Consider the following 27,963-nt stretch of genomic DNA (forward strand, 5'->3'; position numbering starts at 1 on the left):
GCCAGCCACCGTCACCAAAATCGAAACAAATTAATGAATCGTAATCTCGATTGCATAATGCATTACATAGAGTTAAAAGAGAGCGGAAAAGAATAAGGATCTCTACGAAGAGATAAGAAAATTAAAGTCTAGAGTCGACACGCAGAGTACAAACATAAAATTAATTTTCACTCCCGATCAAATAACAGCCCTCGGAAACGCGTCGACACGGAAAATAAAATGGCAAAATAATACAATAAGAAAGGCTCCGCAGTTAAAATTTGCCGGTGGAAGATCGGGCTACGAAATGTTAATCGAACGAGGCTCGCCTCTTCCCTCTTTACGGACATTGTAAAGACGACTACGGAACACTCCCCGTAACGGGGAAATTACCCTTTTTATTAATAAACGATCGATATTTAGTAATTATCCGCATTCCTCGCAAAAAATGCAAAGAATCACTATTTGTTACTACGTTACGCTACGTTACTCGAGTTTTTCTCGTCGAAAAATAAACTTTATTGATTTTTTTTATAATTTTTGTCTTCAGTTATTATATTTTTAAATTTAAATACATATTTTTCAGATTATTTATATCGCGATAGTGCCGCGAATAAATGCGATCCACTAAATATAATTTTTTAATATTTTCACCTTTTTGCTTCTAGCCCCGTTATCGTTAGATATTTTGTCCATCACTTATATACTATAATTATTCCGAACATAATTAAAAATGTTTAACTTAATACGACTTCTTTCCGAATCTAATTTCTGTTTTTAACTAACATCGCTCGTTTAAATGCCAAGCAGTACCGCGACACTGCAACTTTGGCCTCAAAATGGCGTCCATGCGTTAGAGTGGCCGTACTCCGTTTATATAGGGCTCTATACCGGAGGTACCACGCGCGACCCCTTCTTTATCTTCCGTCCCCTCGATCTTTAACCGCCGAAACCGATGCTAATAAATATCCCTAATACGCGAACCTCCCGGCGAAACTCGGGAAATTTTCGACGAAAAGTTCATTAAGCTTTAAAGCGAGTGAACAAAATCGCGTTTCCCTCGCGTACTAACATCCGTACGTACAGAAAAACGATTTTTTGTTTTACTTTCTCGACGTTTAGAGAGTCCAAAAACGCCGGGGGTCGTTTCGCGTCGCTCGCGGCCCCACTTTCTCGGCCGATACGTATAACGGAAGGGAAGTAAAAGTTGCCGAAATTAAAAGTTTCTTACCGTCGAAAAGCTCCGTTGGCGGGTAATTCGTTAAATTTCTATTTGGCAAAATACGCGACATTTTCCATCCCGGAAAAGAAACGTAACGCGAACAAGACCGATGGCGCTTAAGGGCGCGACTACGCTAATCTCGAATCCGGTCTCTCTCGACGCGGATCGATACCGACGAAGCGGCGGACGGCCGTTTCGGACGACTCCTAACGACGCGACCGTCGAGGGATAGATCCGAATTACGCGGAAGCTACCGTTAATCCTAGAACGTCCGTTCCTTCGGGCTTTCGCCGTTCTCCGATACGACAGATTTTCGGTTACGGCCCACGGATTTCTCTCCGAAGAACGAAATCCGGCAAATTCCGTTTCGTATTTCGGTTAATCGCGAATGTTCGACGGCGGACGAAACGTTCGATACAAAATGAATTTTGCGGCGCGCGGCATTTTCGTAGCATTCGCTTCGGATCTAAGTCGACCCGAAGACCCGATACGTCGTCGAAGCGCTACGGGCAGCGGCGCAGCTAGGGGGTGCGGTAGGTACGGTCCGCACCGGCCCCCTAGAAAGCGTTAGGTCCGCGGGACCCCAAAATTGCGGGGAAAAAAGACCCGAAAGATTTTTCGCGGCAACCGCGACGAAGCAAAATTCGGCATTCGGCCGCTCGAGCTGCCGGAGCCCCTATTACGTAGGAAAGCCGGCAACTACTCTAATTATACGCTATATAAACCACCGGACGAAAATATTTTAGTCCGTTCGCGTAAACGAAATAAATACGCCTTCTTAACGCCCGCAATTTTTCTTCGTCCCGTTTCGGTGGCGGACCTCGAAAACCCTTCCGGAAGAAATCGACAAAAAAGGATTCGCTTCGAGGCTCCGTCGCCGCATCTTCGGAACCGAACCCGATCTGTCGAGACGGACCGACGGAGCTGGCGACTCGCGACAGAAGCTTTTCCGAGCCGAAGCCAATTAAAAACTACCCGAGATCGACGAACCTCGCCATTTCATCCGTCGATTTCGATTTCGATTCTGTTATTTCCGATTTCGCTAGTCGGAAAGCCGGTAAAGCGAGTTTTTAAAACTCGAACGCATCCTAATATTGTTTGTTTTACCCGGCACAAAACGGAATAAATAAGTTCGAAAGCCGAAATTTACGGAGAAAATTATTTTTGTCCGGACGTTCCCGATTACCGTTACGGAAAAAAAACGCCCCCGCCGAAATTTTTTTTTCGGGACCCACAAATCCGGTTCCGCGCCGGGCCCGGAGAACCCCGGCTACGCCGCCGGCTACGGGTTTACGCTATACGAATAAATGCTTTGCCGGGACTGCGTTAACGGATACGTATATATTTTTCGACTAAGGGAGCCTTTCTTCGCCCTTACCGCGGGTACGGTTAAGCCGACGACGGTAGACGGCCGGACGGCCGAGCGGTCGAGGCGGCGGCCTACCGCTCCGGGGGACCCGGGATCGAATCCGAACGGGTCGAATAATCCCCGGGAATTTTTCGGGGGCGGTCCGTTCGGATACGTCGGGCCCCGTCCCTGGCCACCCGGTCGCCCCGTCGCGGGCCCGGCCGAACCCGTAACGGGCCCGCTAAAAGAGGCCCTCTTAGTGCCCGCGGGGCGGAAAGAGTTTTAAAAAAAAGCCGACGACGGCGGGTAGGATCCGCCTACGTCGCGCTCTCGAGATATAGGAAATCGTTATCCGAGCGGCGGTCGGCGCGTTTTGGCATCGAGCCGTAGCAATCGCACCCGGAAAAATTGTTAGATAATAAATAAAGTCGCCGAAACCGAGAGATTGGGTTTTTTTAGATTGGCGATTTACAAAATGACAAAGTATTTCGCGGTACTTTTTCCACGGGTTTAGTCTTAAATTAAAAAAAAATCACGTTTAAAATATATTTTCTAAATATACAAATTTTGAATATTTCGTTAAATACAATGTTTAAAATTCTAAGCGGTTAATCGACGTTTTTAGTATCCCGGCCGTTAAAAGCGAGTAAAATATTCGATAGTCGACGCGTCGGTCTCTACTGGATTCGAGGGGCGACTCGACGTCTTCCCTTCAAAACGTCGGCGTACGTCTTATAACGGTTCTTTTTAACCGGGATGTCGCTATCGCCGTTTTCGAACTTGGCTCGAATTTCCGCGAATGCGGAATTTTTTACGCTTTTTACAATTTCGTCGCACGATTTCTTGCCGGCCGACTTTCGTCGAGAAGCGACCGACGACGGCCGTATCCCGCTCGAAACCGGAGCGTCGTTCGCGGTGTTTACTTTGTCGGAGCGTTCCAATTTCTTCTTTTCGGTGGCGGAAAAGTCCTCTTTCGAATCGGTTTGGGTTGGCTCCGAAGTACAATTTGGCACGACCGATTCCTCGGCGACCGCGTCTTTCGATTCTTCCGCGCCCTTTTCTTCGCCGTCGTCGGACAAAGATCGTTTCAAGACGCTAAAAATTTCGGCGAACAACTTCTTGTAAGCCGGTGGCCCGTGTTTAAAGTTTCCTTCGACGAATTTATTCGAAATATCCGTCCGGACACTCGCTCGGCTCGATAGACTCCGATCGGAAATTTCGGAAATTCCGGAATCCCGATCGGACGGATCTTTGGTCTGGTCGGAATTCGAGCCGAAAGGATCTTTCGCGGACGAATCTTCGTAGTTTATATTTTCCGAATCGTCTTTCTTCGACCTGCTCCGGACCATGTACTCGTACTTATCTATAAGAACTCGGTACTGAGCGTCGAGTTCGTTCAGAAGAGACGTGGCATTCCTCGTTTCGTATTGCCGATCGTCGATTAAGTCACTGACGGGCGCGATCGAATCCCGTTTTCCGTAAGCTACGACGCCGTTATTCAGGTGAAAAAGCGTTAGGTCCTCTTTAGTTAGAGAATCGTCCTCCACGTCGGACTGCGTGTACGTAAGGTCGTTTACGGACGATCGGCCATAGCCGAGCCATCCGTCGTTCCGGACGCTGTAAAAAAATTAAACGAATTAAATACTTTTATTCTACGTGGAAATTTTAATAATTCTTTAAGATACGTTTTAAATGGTTTAGGTGTTCGACGCGCGAACCCGGAAAACTACGCGGTTAGCCGTCGGCGAGGCGCGAACCGGCGACCGAACACCCGCGGGCCTCGGCATTTGGGATTTTGCGGAATTCTTTTAAAGAAATTCGAAGAGTTTGGCATTTACGAATTCTCTCCGATAATGCCGTCGTTCCTTCGATAACTCGTACAGAATTTAGGCGAGATGTCTTTCGTGGCGTTTCGGCTAATTCCTTTCTACAAATTCTTCCGTCGGTGTTTAATTTCGTATAAAAATGAGCCAAAAACGAATAGTTGTTACGCCTCCTTACGTTCGAGTTTTTAAATCGGATTATTAGTACCGTTCGCCGACGAGACTTATTTTAGATCGCGAATGCCGTATGTGTATATACACGCACCCGAGGTCGGGTGGCCGGAACGTGTGAAATTTTTTTTTTCTAAATTCTAGTTTAGGAAAGTTCTCTTTCTTATCTGCGTAAAAAGTTGGCAATTTTTCGTTCGAAATGTAAATGAAAGGCCTGTATTTTAACGAAGGAAAGTACCGTACGTATTCTACGTTACGCATTTAAGCTCGGTCGGAATACGCAAAACTGGCATTACCGAAGTAATTTCCATCCGTTTTCGTTCCTTAAACTTTAGCTTATTCGAGTTATCGCTATCCGATCTAGTGTTTTAAGTTTTAGACAAATTAAATTATAACACCGTCGTATCGGTACCAAAGGGTGGGTGGAAAGTAACTAGGCCCGGTGCGACTGCTATAATTTCTACATTTTTAAAGAAACGACGATTAAAATTACTGGACGAATACCTTATTAAATGGAAATACCGGTGTATATCTTAAAATTCGATTTGTCCATCGGCGCCACCCACCGACCGCGCGTTTTCCTCGAATCGTGGTCGAACGGTCGTGGCTCCGCGCGTCCGCGACCGAATCCGCGGGCATTTTAGCTTCGAACGACGAGTCTATCGTTTCTCGACGGATCGTGGCGAAAAGTTCCTTCGCCGTACTCCCCCGTTTCTGCGTAGCGATCGCGTATTTGCGCACTTCGTAGCGCGCGGCAATCCGCCTTCGCTCCCGAACGGACGAGCGATAGGCCGTCTTTCTGCCACCGCCAGCGCGCCTCTCTCGGTCGCGGTCTACGCCGATTCGATCGTCGTAAAATTTTATCGATCGCCGCATACGCGTACGTAAATTTTATTACGATCTCGTCGTCGATACAAAAATTATAACGATTTTTCGACCTTCGGTTACTTTCCACCCGACTCGCGAACGCAAATACCTTTCGAAGGCGCATTATTGGGTAAGGGAAACCTTATTTTGCCTAATTATTCGGAAGAGACGACGAGACCGCGCGCACACTATAGAAGGAATATATAATACGCGCGGACAGTTTAACGCTGGCACCGAGTCGTAGTGGGCGAAAACAAAGTCGACCGGCGAATTTCGATTTACTAATTCGTATCGTCTAGAACAGCGTTTCTCAAAGTGGGCGATAACGCCCCCTCGTGGGCGGTGAGTAAATGTAGGGGGCGCCGGAGGCGGGGTACCGAACGGCGACCGAAGGCAAAAGTCGGGGTCGCCGACAGCCTTTCCTCCGTTAAACGGATAAGAGGAAACGTCGCGTTTAACGGTTTCCGGATGTCGAGAACAATGTACGGTAAGGGCACAATGCGTAAGATTCTCTCTCGCGCGAGAGAAAACGAGTTTGGAGGCGTCGGGTATAACTTTACGGACAAAGTTTGAGGCGGTGGATCGAAAAAGTTTGAGAATCGCCGATCCAGAACAAACGCGAACAACCACATTACGGGAAGATAAGTTATTAATATACGCGTGGAAAAACGCGATAAAATGCCGGATAAGTACGACTCGACGTCATTTTTAAGCGTACCCCGTCGATAACCGACTACCGCTCGACCTCGACGCGTGGATTAAGTACGAGTGCCCCGTCGGGAGGCATAGACGGGGTCGACGAATCGACCGAAATTCGGCCCCTTAAAGTAGGAGGCCTTTTCGGAACTCGGGACGGCGTCGCCGATCACCGTTTCGAAACTCGTCAAAATTTCGCAATTCCTACTCGAAAGACCGAAGCGCCATCGAGGAAAATATATCGATGGGTTTACTCCTAAGCGTAACGGTAGCGATTCGTTCTATTCCATCGATTTTACGCTTTTTAATTAAGATTATTAAAAAATTTGCGTTTAATTACCATTGGCATCGGTCCCGCCGATTACATTTTCCGTCCAAATATAACAATTTCTCTTTGTAACATTCTAACTGTTTCTGAAGAGTCGTATTCTCCTACGAAATTTATAAACGAATATATATTGAAATGCGCGAATTTAGACGAATGTTTTACCACGAAAATTTCGTAATTAACCTGTAACAGGAAACTGAGTTCGAGTTCCAACTCCTCTCTCTGTCTCCGTTCTCTGGCCGCACCGCTTTTCGCTTTGGAAAGGGACGCTTTCAATTTGCAAATTTCCTCTTCGTATTCGTTTTCCTGCAGTTATAAAACAGTTTTAATTAATTCCGAGACGGCCCGACGCGCGCGTTAGTCTCGATAAACTATTATTCGGGATCCACCGTATTTATAAATTAACAAAACCGCCCGAAAGTCGGCTCGGCCGTCGGGTCGCGAGTTTTACGGGGTAAAAATGTAATTAAACCTATCCGAAGCCGTTACGAAAGAAATTAATTAAAAGACATTTTTGTTAAAACTCCTTTGTATAATATAAAATATTATTTTAAGTAATACGAAAGCTCGAAACCTTTTCCGAAGAGGTCGGACGATACGTATATACTACGACACCGAGTTACGGCCGTTTAACCCGAGTTTTTTACAAAATATCGTTATAACGGCTTCTTAGAAGTATTAAATACCTTCGCCGGTAATTTTTCTTATTTTATCGGGCGAAGTAAAAGGTCGCGGCCGGTCCGAAGTATTCGGCAGTCGATCTTTTCCACCCGCCGTCGGCAGCCGCATTTAATGCTAATAAATGCAAAATAGCATCCGCGGGATGGCGATACGTCCAAAAAAACCTTAAAAACTAATTAACGATACAGAGTTACTTTAATAAAAATTACTTTGTTCCGGAAAACGTCTTTCGTCTTCACCGGGACGTGGCAATGGTTACGTTCGGCGATTTCTCGTGGGGTTTCTCCGTATTCTCTGGTACTTTTTAACTCTTCTACTAACGTTTCTAGATCTTGGCATCTTTTCTCCAGCAAATTCACCGTATTGTCGAGACTAGAGAGAAAAACGCGACGATAAACTCGGAGCGCCGGCGCGACCAGAAGTCGTTGCGGAAATTTACCTTTTTATCTTTTTCTTGTCGACCGTCGATTCTTGTTGAAGTTTGATATTGATCTTGTCGAATTCGGCGATGCTCGTTTCTAACTGTTCGTAGAGCTTCAGGCGAGATTCGTTGACGTCTTTCGTAGCGGAAAGCTGCCCGGTCAGGAACTGTTCGAGAAATTTCAATCGTCTTTATCGCCGTTTACGTTAAATCCTCATTTAAATTAATGGCCGGTACGTAAAATAAATTGTTTATAATTAATTTAAGAACGGAACGTTATTAGACATTTCGATACCGAGCCGGGAATTAACCCGGACGGACGAGTGACTTTACGGCCGAGATCTTATATAATAATCGAAATTTTTGTATATAAATTTACGACCGACGCGTAGATAACGTATTTAGGTACGTAAATTCGTTTACGCGCTATATAAAACGGCACGAATTTATAATTTATATATCGTTATACGCGTCGGCTTCCTTATCGGTCGGTCGTAAGTTCGATAACTCCGACGGTAAAATAATCGTCGTTATTATTATTATTATTAATCGACGAAATACTTTATGATATATTACTTTAAATATACTCGCGGCGACACCGTATAAAAATAACGATAAAAAGGTCGTTACGCTATTAATAATATCGCGAGGTAGCGATAAAGTTAACGACGTCGTTACCTTTATCGCCGTTATCGATTTTTTTCGGCGGCCGTAAAAACGTATTTTTCCCCGCGCTTATCTAAACGACGATTTTATTCGAAATATACGCGTTTCGACTCGGATTAATTAACCTCTTAACGCCATCCGTACGAAGACGGAAGAGATTCGAATCGATTTCGCGGTTCCTAGTTATTCCGCGCCGACAAAATTTTAAATACGCCCGGAATTATTATTATACCGGACTAGAATTAAGTATTTAAATTCGAATTTCATCCGTAACGACGCCCGAGACGTCGGAGAGGACGCTAAAGATTAACGTTTAAAAGCCGCGGTATATAAAGATCGACCCGGGAAATTATAAACGCCTTTATTAAAAGATATTTAGGCCTATACGAGAATCGAAATGTCGGCGACAAAATCGTTTTTCGCCACCGGTATTCGAAGTCCCGAAACGGAAAAAAGGGCGTTAAACCGACGAAAAAAAGGAGAGAGATTAATATAAAATTTAGGTTATTTAAAAAAATAGTCGTTTCTGTTCGAACGGGCGAGGGGGGAAAACGAGGAGCGGACGTACTCGGAACGTTTTATCTTCGGAGCCAACCTCTTTTGTCGCCGGTATCTCGACTACTCGAACTAGTTTCGAGGAAGAAGAAAGAAAAGTTGGGTTTGTTTTTCCTCCGTCGACGAAACTAGATACGCGGGCTACTTATCGTAAATGTTATCGAATTATAATTCACGATTTTTACGTTACCTCGATTTCTCGGTTTTGTTCTTCCACGTAAGTAGCGTATTGTCTTAAATTACATTCTAGCTCTCGATTCCTCTCCAGCAGAGTCTTCCCCAATTCGGCCGCCAGTTGCAAGTCTTAAAAACATTTAAAATATAAAAATTTACCGCATTCGACCCGGTCGACCTTTCGCCGTTTTGTACATTTTAAAATATTCTCGAAAAATTCTATATCCTACGTACCGGACGACGCGTTTATACGCTCGAGGGAATTTTTTACCTACGAATTTATTAATACGTACGGTACGTCGACTCGTTACGAAAGGCGATAAAAACGGCAAAAATTCTAAAGAACAAGCTCGGTCTAATTTTTAAAATTAAATTACTTTCTGGGAAATTTGCCCGTTATTTTCGAGACGATTTTGCACCGGTCCCGATTACGTTATTTTGCCAAAACGTAACCTCTTTCTACCCTCTTCCCTGGCTTTTTACCAACACAAATATGGAAAGTAATTATACGGATTCTAAAAATTCTCTCCTACCGATCCCGAGTTTCTATTTTTAAAAGTTTCTACTAAAATAATTCTATTACGCGATTTACTTTAAAAAGAAAAAATTCTAAATTCGGACGAGTTAGAAAATTGTTTAATTTCTTGTAAAACGGTTTAAAATTTTTATTTAATTAAATTTAAAAACATCATTTATAACCGAAAAAACGATCGGAATTTAATTCTCTCGGACGCGGAAAGAGTATTTTACCGTCGACGGACGGGGCGGTCCGACCGCCGGTTAACCGCCGCTAAGAATAAACTCGCGTCTTATTCCGATACTCGGGCGATTAATTATAAGATTCCGTTTCCGATTCGCGTTGGCGGCCAACTAACTACTCGGTCCCCCTACGCGTAGGGCGCGCGGGCGGGCGTAGGGATCGAAATAAAAGGGAAGGCCCGCTCTACCCTCTCGGGCCCCGTACCGGCGCTCGACGGTCCTCGTCTATGGTAGAGTACGCGCGCGTACGTACGTCTACGGCAATTCGGCGCCTTAACGCCGAAACTGGCCGGTATTTTTGCCGTCTTTTTCTCGTTCGTACCCGTAAAAAGTCGACCGCCGACAAAAAACGTACGTATTTGTAAATAAACGAAAACGTCTAAAAGATATTTCGTCCTTAATTCCGGTTCTTCGATTAAATTCGAAAACGGCGCCGGAGACGACGGAAAAATAAGCCGTTACGATTTTAGGTCGTCTAACCGGTTACTACGGCCGGGATTAATGGAAAAAGTATTAGAAAATAGTAACTCGGACGTAAAAGAAACGAATTAACGAGGACGGATCAATCTCCTATTCGTAACGAATTCTGTAGTACGACCTACTTCCGCTTAATCGGCGAGACGACCACCACGCAAAAGACGGTTATTTAATTACGCCCGCCCCGTTTAAAATCTATTTATTCGAATCTAAACTTTGTCCGAGACTAACATTCTCCCCGAGTATGTTTCCATCCATAAAGTATTTAAACGAGTGGAAATTCTTCCGTTTCCTCCTAAAAACTTAAGTAGGCCTACGCGATAAATTTAGCCATTTTTAAACACCGACCATATTTTATTCGATTTCTAATAAGGATATTCGTTATCGAAATGATCGAATTTGCCCCTATTCGTCCGCATCGTCTTTCCGCCGCCGCCACGGTTATTCGTCTTCGGGATCGGATAATTAACCCGGCCTTTCTCTCGGCGGCTTCCGAGTGCCGAGTTATAAACGGGAGCCACCTCGCCGCGCTTATGTACTTGTTTACAAAACCGACTTTTCCGATCGCTCGATATTTATTTACGCCGGATTTCAAAATATATATATATTTAGAAATAAATTATTATAATCAAATAAATACGAGCGCCGGTCGAACGGTAGAAGGAAATTCTTTGAACCGAGACGTTTTATCCCGTACCGACGAAATTTTACAATCTTTTTTTATTAAAGTATAAAGTCCGCTTCTTCCGATCGCTTCCGTTCGACGGCCGGCCGACGGCGCGGCGTCGCCGACGATTCCGATACGGCGTCGCGTTACGATTACTTTAAAAAGCGCCGATAAACCGATAAAATTTATGCTAAAATTGTTTTCGTCTAGCGATTTAAAGGAGCTAATAAATAAAAATTTTATTTTTATCGATTATTACTAATTAAATAAACGCTTTCGGACTAATTTTTACGCTTAAAATCTAACATTTCGATCGTTTCGACGCTTTTCGTCGTTTAACGTAATACCGTAAGTCGCTTCGAGTCGGGTAAGTTGGCGCGACGAACGACGACGACGACGGTTAAATTCTCTAAATACAAATAAAATCAAAAATTTGATCCGGGGCGTAATCGCGGAGAGGAAAGACGAGCGCGTCGGCATCCTCTCGAATCATTTTTGCAGTCGCTTCCGTGTTAAAAAATTAAAGAAAACGACGATAAACGTCGATTTATCTCCGATATATCAATTCTTTATTTTATAATCCGAGCGAAACTTCGTATTAAAACGACGGAATAAAATGCGCTGGTTCCCGCGGAACGACGGCGAAAATCCTCGTTTGAAATATTTTTTCTAATTTATTAATTAAAGATTAAATCGGAAATTATCTTTTGTTGTTATTTTCTCGTTTTAAAATTTACGGGACGCGTCACTCAAATTCTTAAATCGACTTCTATTCTACAACAACTGCGCTACGATTCCAACCGTCGGTAATTAAAATCGGCCGAAATTCGAATCTACCGACTCCCGGATAAAACGTTTCGGGAAGACACGACGCAAATTTTTCGTTCGGAAACCAGGCGTAAATACATTCCGTGACACGAATACGAAAGAATCGATAATTAATATTTAGACGAACGATTATAAACATCGCGTTTACTTAATTTACAAAGAATCGCTTTGGCGATAAGGGTGCCTTTCGTGACGAGAAAATTCCGCATCGTTCGCGCCTTTACGTAATTTATCGATAATTTCCACGGAGAAATGGATAATAAACGTTTAAAAAAATATACGACGGAAGGAAAACGTATCGAAACGAATAATTTTTCTAGGCAAAAATGCCGTTTTTCGTCATTAAACGCGGAGAAAAATCGACGTTTGTGCCGGAATTCGGCACGTTGCGGGTGAAAATCCCGATTAAAATTCCATTTTTTAAGGCTATTTTATAAATTAAGAAACAAATAAAGTTTTTATACGCCGAACGTTTACGATATAAAAACTTTTTTTAAATGACGAAAGAATTTTGTTTGTAAACCCGTGTCGTAGTCCCACTACCGAATTACTTTTCTTAACGTGGCAGACCTCGAGTTATTTGCGGACACATTCTTTAATCGAGATCGCTATCGCCGGATGGAAATAAAGATAATTAAATTCCGCAATCGAATGAAATAAAATAGAAAAAGGTCAAACGCATTTAAGAATTACAAAAAAGAAAAAAAAGAATAATTAAAGAGCCGAGTAAACGATAGAAAAAGAATATTTATTTGGAAAATTCCTCGGAGGTCGCTATCTTCGTCGATACAGAAACCTTGACGAAAATATGGAGTTTGCCAATTCGAACGTTCGATTACCTTGGAAGAATAAGAAAAACACCTTAACGACGGGGATACCGCGGCACAAATTGATTCCTCTACGTTTACCGTCTAAAAACGTATCGTACTAATAGAGGATATCGACGTAAAATATTTTAGAAGGTTGGACCCTTTCCTAATATTTTACGCTAAAAATGCCTTTCGAGGTTATTTTTATACGCTTTTTCGTACTCGATTTAACGGATTTCGAACACTTTCCGAAGCACCCGCGACGTCCGGGTCGGTTTACTTACCACTTTCGTACCAGTCTCGTTCGTCGTTCCGAATTCTTCCGGGAAGATATTCGTGGCTTTTCGTAGCGACGGCCGTCATCTGTACTCTTCCTTTTCACCGGTCCGACGACGCAATCTCCATTTCCGGTGATTTTCTAACCGTAGCCGAGCCGCTCCGACCGGCGTCGACGGTGTCTATCCGGCGAGTGTTATTGAAAAATATGGGACGCGCGATTTCCGCCTCGATAGTAGCGCCGCGGGTATCGACGGTTTTACCGGTTATGCTATTGAACTCTTGACACAAACAGAAAGTCGATCCATTGTATTTCTTCCTCCGTTATTTTTTCCCCGTGGAAAATTAAACTGTGTATTTTTAGGAAATACTTAAATTATACAATAAACTATTAGCTTAATTTAAAACATCCTCTAAATAAATATATTTTTAACTTAAATTTTATTATTATTGTAGCGTGTGAAATTGCTCTACATTTGCCGTCCGAGCGTCGCCAATCGCGTCGAATTGTAGTGACGAGAAGCGCGTGAGGATGTACGTAACTAATTTGCATATTTTATATCGTAATTACGTTATCTAACCCCGATCAAATTTAAATTTTATTAATTTCGAATCGTTTTTCTTTCCGCTTTATAACCATTTATGGGCAATTGTCGAGGTGTTTAAAAATAGTAAACGTAAACAAACGGTAAAATACCGTTGATTAACGTGTCTTTGACCCGTTTGCCATGCCGCGGAGCAGCGACGTAAACTACTAAGCGACTATTTGTAACGGCGAGTATTCTGTTCCGTCGTCCCGTCGACCGAGAAATGGATATTGTTCTTAACGGTTGGTAAATCCGTCCGTTCCGAGCTTCGAGTGGCTCTCGTAACCGAATCCCGATATACGATAGATTTTAAATACAAATTTTAGACGCGGCAATTCGTCTAAAAGCGCGACTTAAATCGGAAAACTGCTCTTATTTATTAATTATTATTATTAATTGTTTCCTCCGTCTCGTTTAAATGTTGCGGAGGAAACGATTTGCGAAGTAAATACTACTGCAAACAATTGCATTATGTTTATCTTACTTCGAATAAATATGTGTATTCGCTTCCTAGAAGGAACTCGAGAATTTTTCGTCGTTATTTTAATTGAAGAAACACGCAGTTTTTATCGCGATTTCGGATAGTTTCTTCTCTATCTGTACGCATCAACCCCCTCTCTACGTGATTCTAGAATTGTGACTTATTTCTATCGACTAGAATGAATTATTGTATAAAGAAACTACCCATTATTCTACAATGTTTCCTACGTAATGTTATACAACTTACTTGCACGGTTTGTCGATTTTTTATAAAGATAACCCACTACAAAAAATGCAAATTGCTTCGTCACTACTTCCCTCCCTTTTTTTTTGTTAAAAGTGTAACTAACAACATCCCAATTAAGAAAGACACTTAAGAATATTATACTTTTTTATGCTTATTTTTTAATTTTGACATCTCTTTTTTGGTTCGTTCGAAGTAATTTTTAGATCCGCTCGAGTCTAAAAAAGACAATACTCCGGGTAATTTCCCGACTTAAAATTCATTTACTTCGAGAGTTTTTGGAATTTCTCTTCGTGAAAAAATTTATTATGGATATTTAAATTATATTTTACGGAATTTCGCTAGTTTTTTAGTAGAATTTTATGCAAAAATGCAAAAAAAAAAATCCTTTCGGGAAAGCCACGAAGTAACCCCTTCGACATTATCCAATAACTACAATAAGCAATTTTAGGACGACATCCTTAATTACGTACAACACGCGACTTACAAATATTTTCTTTCAAATGGTAAAATAAGAAAATTATAATTCTTGTTTGAATGGCAGTTTATAAAATACTCGGACCTACTTTTTGTTAACAACGAATTACTTTATTTTCATCAAAAGGAAACTAGATTATTACACTTATTTTTACACCGAGTGGCTCGTTCGAAGCTTCTAACGTTATAAGTTTATGTAATTAACTTTGTCGAGATGTGACATTTTAAACTAGGACGAAACGGAAGTCGTGACGACGTTACGGCTAAATCCATACGTTTGTACGTAACGCGGTAAAACTACTCGTACTTTATTACGTAATAATGCATTATATACGCAATTTATTTACAATAATAATGGCGATTTTTATACTTTAAAAAGTTCTCAAACATTAATTAAGAGGAAGAACGTCGAGAGAGAAGATGCCGACCATCCGTATCGTACTACGGACATTTTTCATTTTTCGACAAAGAAAACGAACGTCAACGACGTTTACTTACTCTCGTCCGCAAATTGGCAGAATAATACGATTCTTTAACCGATTTTTCGACGAAAATAACTAAATAAGTTTAAATAAATGGAGTAACTTAACACCGTAAATTATTACAAAAATTGTTACGGCACAAATTCGGTTTCCTACTCTCCGCGCGTGTTGAAAAATTAAATAAAACGTATCAAATTATCCACAATATTCACCATTAAAATAAATTCTTTTACACGGCATCTATCGGTTAAAAAACACGATAAAATACTCGTTAAAAAGATAAAGAATTTATTTAATATAAGCTTATAATTTATGCTTTGTGAACATAATTCCGGCTAAGATAGTTTAAAAAATAGGGAAGTGTGTACGGAAGGTGAATTAATAATGTACGAGCGATATTTGCATCATTAAAAGTCCGGAATAATAAATAATAAGAAGGAAAAAACTTGTTAAATTTAATATTCTTTTATATTTGTTTATACTCCAAAGATTTCTTTACTTTTTACGTATCGAAACAGTTAAAAATCAGCCTACATAACGCTCGTACTGTTTAATCAGATAGTACGTTCCAAAATATTCCAGTTTATAAATTATTACTTCTCTTTCCTACCCGTTTTCCTACATTCGAAATTTGAATATTTTATTACCTTAACCCTTCTTTCCGTAACACAGTGTTTGAAATTCGAAAAAGTTCAACTCCGCCGACCGTTTTATTATAAAATATCGCGCAATAAAGATTTTTAAAATTACGCCAGGGAACACCTACGCGTAAAAATTACACGAAATTAATACATTTTAAGTATAATTTTCAAATTATTTATTTTATAAGTATTATTTCTTGGCAATTTTTTTAAAGATTTATTTATAAATTCATCCTAATTTCTGGCTAACGAGTTAAGTTCGATATATTATTAAATAAAATAAAAATATTATGTTATATATATATACACACAACGTAATATTTTTATTATTAATATTTGCGGATCGAATACGAAGAAAACTGGTTGGGGACAGCGAAATTTTTCTAGCATAACCACGCGGTTCATAAATTGCACCCCTCGAGGTCTTAAGAGTTAAAAGTCGTCTCGCTAGTCGAATATTTTGTATTCGTAACTTTTAAATGTTAGAATATTCAATCGTTTGTCTCGTATTCCTCGTAGGATAATTTTATTATAGAATTTATTTTAACTCGGGCGAATACTCCGGCTTAAAGAAGAATTCTGCACGAACCCGTCACGTTACGTCACGTCGTGCACCAAACACCTGTCATTATTATCATTCCCGAATTAATAACCCGCGGATGCTAACTTATACAACGATTCTCGACCAAAATTTGCAACTCGATAAGTCTAACCGATGCATAAATTTAATAAATCGGCTTAATAAACGCGTAAAAACCCCCACCGGAGGAGCAAAAGTTCAATATTTTCTTCTATATAATACGAAATTTCATAAAATAAATTAAATTATAAGCCAAAATTTGTATAATTCTTAACTAAATATTGCGCCGAGCGTAAACGAGCCAAATAAGCGGCAAAAATAATTTCGAGACGGTATTTTTTATTAATTATTATTATTATTATTATTTTAAACTCTTAATAATTTAATTTATAAAATAAATTATGTAAATCAAATAATTACAGACTAATTGTTCCGCGATTTTTTATCTAAACGTAGCCGGCGAGAAGTGGACAAACCGAGTAAAGCGACCCGAGGATTAGAAGAGAAAGAAGAAATTTAAGACCGCGTTAAAAAAGTTATTTAAAGAACTCGGCCTAAATGCATTCTTAAGAATTCCGACCAGTTTAACAATGCATTCGTTAGGAGAAGAAAGGAACGTCGGTGATAAAAACAAAAGAAAAAAGAGGAATATAAGGCTCGAAATTGAACGAGTAGATACAAACGTATTCATCCTACTTACCGGTCATATCCGATAAACATGTTTTAAGTGTAAAGACGTGTTGGGTACGAGTGGAAACCGAGACCCGAAAATTTCCGACCCGGGCATAACTCTCGCAGCATTTTGATGAGATCTGTCCACTTTGCCCGAGGGACAACGGGTTTTCGGAGCGAGAACGACTCCGCTTCCTCGCAGACTATTAAATATTTTTCTACTTTAAAAAAATAAATAAATAAATATCCGTTCTACCTACAAACTTAAATTAAATATTGTAAAATTTCCAGCACGTTTAACGCGGTTAAACGATTAATCTTTTAATCCTTAGATCCGTATCGTTAACGTTAAAATTAATTACTTTATTCTTCTAGGAGTCGCGGCTCTCCTTACGGATAGGGTCGATTAACTCGTATAAATCTCGATAATATCGACGATAAATGTAACTAAACGTATAGAAAGTAGGCTGATTTATTACGGTAAATAGGTCAAGGGTGTGTAATTCCGAGTTTTCCGATATATTTTTCGTTTTTTCCACTATTTTATCCGCGGGGAAGCTTTAAATCGATTTATCTTCGATTATTTTAAACTTCACACCGGATAAATCAAATTTATAACTTTTTAAGTTAAAATGTATATATTTTGCGTAATTTTAAACGTTAAAATTCAAAATTTGCTACAGAGGCAACGACGAGCGTTGGAAAGAACGGCTTAATGGCTTCCCTTTACCGCCTTTTAAGTTTTCCCGCAAATTTATAACTTTTTAAGTTAAAATGTATCTAAACTCGAATATTTTCTCTCTTTACTCCGCTTTTAAGTAATTCTTTTTTATTTGTAAGAGTTTCCAACGGGTCGATCGCCGTGTCCGGGGTCGTAAACCGTCTTTCGAGGTGGTTTTATGACCTTCTAGCGTACTGCGAGGAGTTAACTAAATACCGTATACTATCGTAAAATATAAATATCCCTTAAACAAAATATAAAATAGACTTTAAATAAATTTTTAAATGCCAGTTTACGGTTAAAAATATATTAAGACGAATTATTTCAATTTTGTGATATTTAAAATTTTTTAAAATAATTTCGTGTTATAATTTTAAACTTAATAGTTAATTAAATAATTAAATACGGTAGAATAATTATTAGAGTAATTTTTAATATATACTTTATATTTCTTATCATTTTAAAATGTAAAATTTGATGCGAAATAGTTTTTTCTAACGGGTCGCATAATATACAATCGATACAAAAATTCCGATTAAAATTTTGTCGTCATTTATTCTAATTAATTTATAATTTAATGTCATTTAATTATTTAGTCGCAATATCGTAATTACAAACAAGTTAAACGAACTTTAATTAAAGAACGAGAATCGCCGCTCTCGCTCAAACAGACTCGAACGGAGTAGTCCTCGATCCAAAATTATTAATTATACACATTAGAAATACGGAATGGCCCAACAATTTAACAATTGTTTAACCGGCGAATATACGAGTTACGACATTCGGAAATTGCCGACTTTCTCGCAAAGGTTGCCGAATCGCTTACGAAGAAAGACGGTTAATTGGCTTCCGGCCGTTATATAAGATATTCTATAATGTAAAATTTTATATCGACTGGAAGTTAATCGAGGACTTTATTTAATCTTCGATAATTTATACATAATCGTATAAGAGATTTTTATGCGAGTAGACGAACGGTTAAACTTAACGAAAAATAATGCTTTAATACAGATTCGTACTCACTCGTCCGAAACGTAAAAATGCTATCTCGACTTAGTCGACTCGACGGCCTACCACGAGGTTGCGTGTTGCGAATAAGGTCTGACCCTTTTTTTATAATATAAAAAAAGTAAAAGAGAGACTTAACACGATTTCCACTTTTTTTAACGCGGAATCTTCCGAGAAATGAAGAGAAACACGCGACCGAATCGTGTATTAAGATTATCGTGCGATAGAGATTACTCGACTCGGAATTCCGAGTTGTCGATTACTCTAGAAGATTCGTCGCTCCGAATGAGGAAAATTTCGTGTCCGAGGTTCTTCTCCGGGACGAAACTAGATTGTCGTTGCGTAACAAAAAAGCAATACGATATCGATGGCTACACCATAGAACTCGATCTGGCTCGTAGATGATCGAAATCGGACAAGGGGATTTAGTATCTTTCCGGTAGAATTCGTGTTTCGCATCCTCGTCTAGTTGATAATTGAAATCGCTCGAGGATAAACGATAATTTCTAATTTTATTCGACGTAGCTCGCCGGTGAAGTGGATCGGCCCACCGGTGGTTGAAACTCGAAATTGAACTTCTTTCCAAATAAACGCCAAGAACGCGCAACCGGTTGCGTACTACGTAAATATTTCTACTCTACCGGTTAATTAATATTCAATAATCGAATGATTTCGGTTTAATTTTCCTTTGCCGGAAGAGATAGGATTATGTAAGTCGATATTGTTCTCGTAAACCGATGTACCGTATCGACATTGGGATGCTAAAAGTTTTTTCTCGTCTTTACTTCCAGCCGATTACGAGATATTTACCGATAACGTAGTCGAAAATTTTCCCCTCTATTCATTTGCGACGGGATTTATCCGGCGGTCGATCGTAGAACCACATTTACTTACGTCTCGTTTTATCCAAAATATTTTCCGTTTCGTCCTAAAATACTTTATAAACAATAAATATCCCGGTAATTTCAAAAATAATTCCTAAAAGAAGATGTCTTTGATTAGTACGCATCTACGGCATCTTCGCTTTAGATAGCGGTCGTTTGTACGGACTTTTAACAGCGTCGGAGGAATATTTTTGAAGAATTGTTTTGTATAAATGTAGATCCTGGTTAGAAATTTCGTAATAATTCGCTTTGTTCGGTCACTCTTTCCCCCAACAGTATTTTAAGTTACGTCGAAGATACTTTCTTCGCATTATATCATTTAATTTCTCGAAATCGAAGATATAAAAATAACGCTCGAAATTTATGTCTAATTTGACTTCGTTTGATATTTGATATCTAATTTAACCTCCCTGGATAAATATTAAAAATTAATTAAAATTCGATATATTTAATATTTTATCAGACTCGAGTTACGTATGCGAGGAACACGAACGTGTTAGGAGTGTCCGCGTGTCGGAAACGGTCTTATTGAACGAGTAGGTACCGCGTGATATTCTCAATACCCCGCCGCCATAGGCGTAGGGGTGCAAAAAGGAAACAATATGCCTTAAAGTTTTTGGTTACCCGAAGTATCCGGCTTTTCTCGGGAAAAACCACCAGAACGAGAGTGCAGCCGTCTCGAATCTGCTTTGTTCGATGTGCCACGTTTTATTTATCGACGCGCGATTACGTCTCGCGTGCATCGCTACGTAGAAATGTCTAATATATGGTTCTATATTTATCGTGTGTCGGCCAGGTTCGCGATGGGACGGCCGGATGGAGAGAGACCGACCTTTGAAAATTCCCGGGAGTTACTCATCCAGATTCGATCCCGGGTCTTCCGGAGCAGTAAGCCGACATCTTAACCGCCTCGGCCATCTAGCCGTATTTGAATATTTTCTCTGCAAAGCGTTTCTGAAGTAGAACAAACACGCCTCTTCTCCTTTTATTATAACTCGTATCACCTATCGCGTTGAGAATATCGATAGATTTATCATTTAACCGAGTCTCGGAGCGTATATCACGGGATACCGATAGCAAATATCTAGGGAATTTTTAGGCAAAATAGAAAAATTCGGGAGACGTCGTCTTGGTTTGGGACTCGGCATCGCAGACCGTAGGCAGTCCAACTTCCCGTTCGCTCGGTCCATTCGCGCCAATATAGACTATTCGTAACAAAATTTCGTTACGATTCATCGATCTCGGTGTCGCCATTTTTTTTCTCTCTCTCTCTTTTTCGTGCTGTGAGCATTTCGTATACTATGTGTAAAATTTATCTGTGAGATAGAATATTTTAGCATTTTAGATGAACTTAGTGTTAGAAAAAATTTACTTAGAAATAAATCTTGGCTTTTATCACGAGATGCGGATATTCGAGAGAAAATGCAAAATTATTAAATTTTTCTAATAAATAGAATAAATCATTCCATTATGCAAAAATTCGAGTATTGAAGCAGTTTTAAGAAAAATCAACCTTTCAGTGAGCGTTTTAGGATGCTTACGAGACGTGGGATCCTTGAAATTCGCGGGATGAGCATTGTTTACCGAGAATAAACACGAATTCTGAAAATAGTTCTGAGCTAAATCTGTATTCAATTAAAGATTTCGATACAATCGGCCCATCTGATTGTATCGTAACACCTATTCGTACTGCAAAATTCCTTTTTATAGCGTTATGGTCACAAAATGGAACGGGCATTGCCTTGTTACATAAATTGTAAATAGGCTTAAATTAGTCGAAAGACCTCATTTTTAACACCTCGTACGAATTAATTTTTCGATATATTTTAAACTAACGCATCATTCAGTTCCAATACTACTGGATCCTTAACACGACCGTGCGGAAAGACACCATTCTATGACCAATTCCAATTGGAATCCGTTCCAGATTCTTATAACTTTTCACGAATAATTTACGTAGGAATGTCATTATCAATGTTAGTTGATCTCGTTGAGGGTGGGGCCGCTTACTAAATGCAAAAATTGAGGTCGGTCAGATAACCCTTTGCGCTTCTCATTAAAAGTTCAAATCGAATCCGACGTGAATGAGTATTTTATTTAAAGTTCAAATTAGGAAAATAATAATAATATATGCCGAAGGTAAAATAAAAATTTAAATAAAATTAATTAGACGTTAAAATATATTTCTGATTTGATAAAATTTCTCATTTATTCGAAATTAATAACATATTTAAAAATGTTTCTTTTTTTACACGCTGGAGGGCGCGGGGGAAATCGGATCGTTTGCTAGATTACTATTGGCGCTTTACTAGGTAACGCCCCCTATATATAAGATTGGCTCGATAGAAAATCGGTCCGAAAGAGCGATGTCCCGCGCCATCGTCCAAATCTCCAGAGGTCCGTTTAGCCCCCTACACTCGATTTTTCTCACGGCTCCCTGTTTGGAATATTATCACTGGCGCCTGTACCGGCGTCCGTACGTTTCCCGGGTTTTATTCCATCTCCGCCGGGAGGGCCTGCCGATGACACGCATCTATCGACAAAGGCATATGCAACCGAGCACACTTAGAGTTGTTCCTCATCTTCGCCTCTACGAGTTATCGTTTTCTACCATTGACCCTCCGGAGGTCACGTGTGCACGGTTTCGGAAGCTGCTGGAGTCCTCCTGGCAGGGCAAATTCCTCTTTGGGACGAATGCCTCCAAATCCAGTACCCGAAAATCATGGTTGTAGAATACGGTCAAACCTGTTTTTATGCGGTAGATAGGGACCGCATAAAAAAGTCTCGCATAGAAAATAACTCGTTTTAAAATCGTAGTATTAGTTTCTAAGGAAATTACCTTCCTCTTCGCTTTGTTTTTGCCCTTATTCATTTTCGGGGATTATGTCTAAACAAAATAAAAATCCTAAAATTTTATATCTAAATAAAAAAATCAATACAGTACATTTACCTTCGATTTACGCTTTGAAATGAATCTTATCTTAACGGTCCAGGAATGTGAAAGCACTTTGAAGGTTTAATTAACGTAATTAAAACGCACGTAGAATTTATTGACAACAGATGTCGGCACTTGACTGCATCGTCTTGTCTATCGTCTGTTTTACATATTTTTGTCCAGGTGGTGTTTGGTTGACTTAAAAAATAAATTATTTTATTTTTCGCATATTCGTGGAATAATATTACTATAATAAGTTTATTTAGTTATAATAAGTCAACGTGAGACATGACAAAACGCATGAGACTAGTCGCCAACTATACCGCACAAATAAAAAAATCGCACAAAAACAGGTTTGACTGTATACTGTACTTGCTAAGGTACTCGGCCTCGCTTGGAAAAATGGTTTTATATTAGATAAAGGTATTTTACTCATATAAAATACACACAAATAAAAGTGTGGTTGGACTATATATGGAAAAATAATATGTATCAATACTTACTGAAGCGCAGCTTCCTTCGCCGAAACACATTTTGCTAAGTAATGACTTGACCGATTTGAATGAAATTCTGCATATTGATAGAACTAATTAAATGGCGTGTCGTGGCAGTGGCAGAATTTTTCAAGTTCGACCTAGAACGAGAAATATCTGGGATCAAAGTCAACGGGAAAATTTTGCAACAAAAAACGTAAACAAACTAGAATACGCTACCCGACATTCGAAATACGGCGATGCTTTTGCTCAAGTTTTTTTCAATTCAGATCTTTGTTTTCCCATTTTTTCGAGAAATTAACCATATATATATATATATATATATATATATACCTTAACCCAGGGGTCGGCAACCTATGGCACGCGGGACGATTTTCAGTGGCACTCTGATTGAATAGAAATTAGTAAAAACTAAATTTTAATTATTAATTTTTGATGTACAGTACATTATAACCGGACCAATTTTGATACTATATATAACAAAATTGGTAGAATCCATATCGGCACCCGGATTAACACTATAACTTAGGTTCGGCACAACACCGCCGAAAGGTTGCCGCCCTCTGCCTTAACCTATATACCAGTGGCCCCAGGCGCAATTCTATTTTGAGGGCCCATCTAAATATTTTCACTACCTCTATACCCTACAGTGTCGGGACATTCCAATTTTCAAAGCTGACTCAGCGCCGATCTCAACGTTCGTTAAGTCGTTCCTTTTTCAACGTTAAAGTGGCGCTGTTGTCAACGCTGACTCAACATATATGTTGACTGCTACTTTCCAATGAATTGTGGGTAATTGGTGAGACATTCGAATGAAATCCATCTTGCTGAGAATGGAATTATGGGAACTAAGCACTTCGTACTCGAGTCCGAACGTCGTCGATGACGTCAAATTGTCGACTTCAACACTCAATACTCTCCCTTGTGCATTCTACGCTCACGTATTTTAGTCTGGCCGAAAATGTGACATGAGGAAATAACATTGAAAATTAACCAATATAAAATTACAACTGTCTGGCTGTATTTAAAAGGCTACGAATGTTCAGATTGTATTAACTACGAAAATTGAAAATTATTGGTACAAGAATTATTAACTTTACGTAAATAGATAAAAGTGTTAAAAACAAAAAAAATTAGTAATCCGTGGATATAAAAATAAATTATTTTAAAATTTACTACTGATTACCACCGGCAAAACATGTCATAGCTGGCGTTATTCATTTGTCAATTTAATTTAAGGAATACTGCTAAATTATTCATTATTTTTATTACGGAAAAAAATAATAATTAAATAAACTAATTTTTTAAATTTATTTTGAGCTGAATTTTGAGGCCCTCCCTTAATTTATGAAGCTCCAGGCGCGTGCCTCGTGCGCCTGTGCAGAAATTCACCACAGTATAGAGAGGTTTCAAGGTCGCATGTCACGTGATAAAACACGCGTTTGCTCCGCCCATTCGCCATTTTTGTGGTAGTTTTCGCTCGCTTAGCTTGCACCCGGTCTGTTGTTCGACGTCTTTTAGTTTAAACGTACAAAAATACTGCAGTTTTATTATCATGGATTAAGTTAAAAAAGATTATTTTCTTGTGGGCTATTCTAGCAGTCTAATAGGACGAGATGCAGCTCTATACGGAGAGAAAATTTTGTTATGTCAAGGCGATCCATACGAAGCCAATTTATCAGACTTCGTCGTAGATCGAGAGTTGTGGCCGAAAGTAGATTTTGGTGACATTATAAACCATTTAGTTTTGACAACAAATTTCTACACCCTATCACAAATGAAAGCTTATAAATCTTTAGAGACCCATAACTATTTAACAAGTGGCTGGGTTTCTCCTGATATAAAAGTAAAAGTAATTAATAACAGCGAAGTAATATTGCTTGGAAAGATATGTTTTCTTTTGTTTGTTTAAACTCGTGTTTTTACGTATTTCTTAAGTAAGAATTTTTGTCTGAAAGTAAAAGTCTAATTAAAAACAGCCGTGGAAATTTTTTAATTCAAATTGTTCAGTACCTTTATTTTCTAGTTGAAACTAGCATATAATAAGTCTACTTGCTTTTCGTTTTAACGTGTAACGTTTATAAGTTTGCACTAGCTAAAGCCTGAAATTACATTAGTTATTCGTTTATAAATGCACTATACCTAACTAAATTAATATAAGCAAATCAGTAAACTCTTTTAGGTTTTAAAATATAACTTAGTGTTTATTAACGTAAATATTGAAATGAAATGTTTCCGACAAACTCTTGTATTGATATTCACTTTATTCGTAACGAAATTTTTCCGGTTAATTCTCGAGAGCCATGCAGTTTGCCTTCGTCGTGAAAGCTCCTCGGTTTGGGATCTTCGATGACAAATAATGCCGGGAATTTTAAAAAAATTATGTTCCTTTGTTCTTGAGTGAACTAGCATTACACCCAATTACACAACAAATCACCATAGTGATATTCGCGACGAAAAAAAACAACACACGAACTCCAGTTAAAGCGCACGCGAACACACACAAAACGTAAACGAGTCACAAACAGTCACAAAGATGGCGCTGGACAATTGCGCATGCTCATGACGTCACTCGTGATGTCGACACGAAACCTCTCTATATACCAGGGGTGGGCAAGCGACAACAGTTCAGGGGAGCCGAAATGTAGGTTACGCAAAATGCATGGGAGCCGCAGTTCTGTACTGTCGTGGCGGATAGTATGGTAAGACGCGCGATTTTATTATATAATATAAATATAATATAAAACAAATATTGACTTTTTTTAATAAACATATTTTCACAAAATTATAAAAATAAAATTGTAAAAGTAATAATAAAAAACAGAAAATAACACTTTCGGCAAGAGCCGCGTGTAACTCAAAAAGAGCCGCATTTGCCCATGTCTGGTATATACCGTAACATATACCTGGCATAAACATTTTTTCAAAAATACAATTAATAACGACAGTATATTGAGTTTCTAATTTCCATCGTAAGTCTATGAAAAAAGTTCCAATTGAGTTCTATTATTTTTGTGGTTTATTTCGTTAAATACAGGAATATTTTAAGTATATTAACCGTGCCACGTTTAACAATTCTCTCACCGCGTCGACCCTTTATTCTGTAAATTAAAGAAAATTTTACAACGAATGTAAGAATTGACTCTTTTCGAGTCGCTTTAATTTACATCCCCCTAAGGCTACGTTCTACGTAACAAGCGTCCAGCGACCGCGGGAGGAAAGAATCTTTGTTCGCGCCAGCGACTTTCGTCCAGAGTGGACGCGTGTTGTTTACAAGATGGCGGCGAGACGACTTGGTCGAATGCTACTATGGAAAATATGACGAGCATTGAAACGGTAAATTTGAATGATAAATGTTATCACTAACTAGATACACTAAGACCCCGCTTAACGCTGCCTCGCTTAACGCTGATTCGTTATAACGCGGTCTGCTCAGAAGCCTAAAAAAAGCTCAAAATTTACGCCGATTTAAATTATCGCGGCATTTCATTGATTCGTATATAATACGATTATGTACGAACACGAACCAATCGGAAAAGGGTGGCAAAAAGGTGTACTTTCTTTAAATATGTTTGTTTGGTGCCATTTTGGAAAAAATATATCATGGATGTCACAGGCAATGTCGACTTCGTTTCGTAAGAAGTAACTGATAAATGCAGGAACGAAGTGTGGAAGAAGTTATGGCCGAAAGTATCCAAGAATTCTCAACGAGAACAGCTTATCGCTGTATCGTTAGGTCGACCAAACAACCTAACCGATACAGCGGGACCAGATGTAGACGAGCAGGATATTTAGGATTTACGGCAGGTTTCTGGTGAGAGCCTTACCAACGACGACTTTCAAAAATTGGCAGAACAAGGAATTCGTGTAGAACTGGAAAATAGAGATTCTGAAAACGAAGAACCCCAAAAATTTCTTTACAGATTTCCTCTTTTCCTATTTACTCTATGTTAAAATGACCTCTTTTAACGCTGTTTTGTTTAGCGCTTTGTCGTCTAAGAACGCATCCCCCGCGTTAAACGGGGTCTTACCGTACACGACAAACGTAAAGCATCTTCATAGAATAAGTTAAAAAAAGTTTTATTTTTATAAAACGTTACATTTACAAAATCAGAAATTATTAAATTACGTTAAAGATTGTTAATTAAAGTACATACAACACAATTTATTTGCCATTCTGATTTCATTCATCTACAAAATCAGCCATTTTCTTCTTTGGGAGCGCGAGTGGTGGAAGCGGCGACCAAACTCGCTCGGTTGCTGCTTCGGCACGCGCGTGTAGAAGCGATAATTATCTGATGGTCGCTGCACGCTAAACGCGGTTAAGGAGGATGCACACATGCGGCACGGCAAGGACAAGCGGTGTCGCAAACGCATCTTTACCGCGCCGCAGCACGACCATACAAGCGGCAATCCGCTTACATTTCAGGCATCGCGCAGGCATTCAGTATTCAAGATGGCGAACGATACCGATACTGCCGCTATCCACGTGTTTACAAATTCTGTTTTGTACGGCTTGCTTTATTTAGCTAGAAGATTTTGTCGAAGATTCGAAAGAAGGTTTTGGATTAAAGATATTTTCTTGTGAACTGGTGTACAAAATAGGCTTATTCCTCGATTAAAATCTCTGGATAAAGAATACTATTTCGAGTAAGATTCGGTTGAATTAAATTATATATGATTATTTGTGTAGAATTTGCGTTAAATTTATTATCCTTTTCTCTTTATTCCGATGTTTATTATCTCGGTTAACCGCTCGAACTTCCACCCAGTGGCGTAGCGTAGTGGGGGCGGCAGGGGCGGCCCGCCCCGGGCGGCACTTATAGGGGGCGGCAAAATTTCACAATAAATAATAATATCTTGTAAAAATACCTAAATAAGGGGGCGGCGAAATTTTCCTCCGCCCCGGGCGGCTGACACCCACGCTACGCCACTGCTTCCACCCATTAAACCACGACGTGGTTGTATTTTCTCACGACTACCAGACGAACTGTTATTGGCTGATATAAAC

At 39.6% G+C, this 27,963-nt stretch overlaps 2 protein-coding genes and 1 long non-coding RNA gene across 3 annotated transcripts in view; 1 reads left to right on the top strand and 2 right to left on the bottom strand.

Moving 5' to 3' along the window:
* Positions 1-27,963, bottom strand: part of mah (mahogany) — a 353,681-nt gene that overhangs the window by 87,625 nt on the left and 238,093 nt on the right. The window lies entirely within an intron of this gene.
* On the bottom strand, positions 3,084-12,907 carry LOC136976952 (cerebellar degeneration-related protein 2-like). Its single transcript, XM_067272351.1, has 7 exons — positions 12,756-12,907; positions 8,948-9,060; positions 7,555-7,703; positions 7,325-7,487; positions 6,618-6,740; positions 6,447-6,538; positions 3,084-4,166 (listed from the first exon to the last, which is right to left on the bottom strand). The coding sequence occupies exons 1-7, from the start codon at positions 12,832-12,834 to the stop codon at positions 3,227-3,229; spliced, it is 1,659 nt and encodes a 552-aa protein (XP_067128452.1). The 5' UTR covers positions 12,835-12,907; the 3' UTR covers positions 3,084-3,226.
* Positions 13,468-17,184, top strand: LOC136976963 (uncharacterized). The gene is made up of 2 exons (XR_010881007.1): positions 13,468-13,576; positions 16,695-17,184. It is a non-coding gene; the product is annotated as an uncharacterized lncRNA (long non-coding RNA).

This window comes from Centruroides vittatus, unplaced genomic scaffold (assembly GCF_030686945.1).
Source record: "Centruroides vittatus isolate TY-2023 unplaced genomic scaffold, ASM3068694v2 contig_436, whole genome shotgun sequence".
NCBI classification, from domain to species: Eukaryota; Metazoa; Arthropoda; class Arachnida; order Scorpiones; family Buthidae; genus Centruroides; species Centruroides vittatus.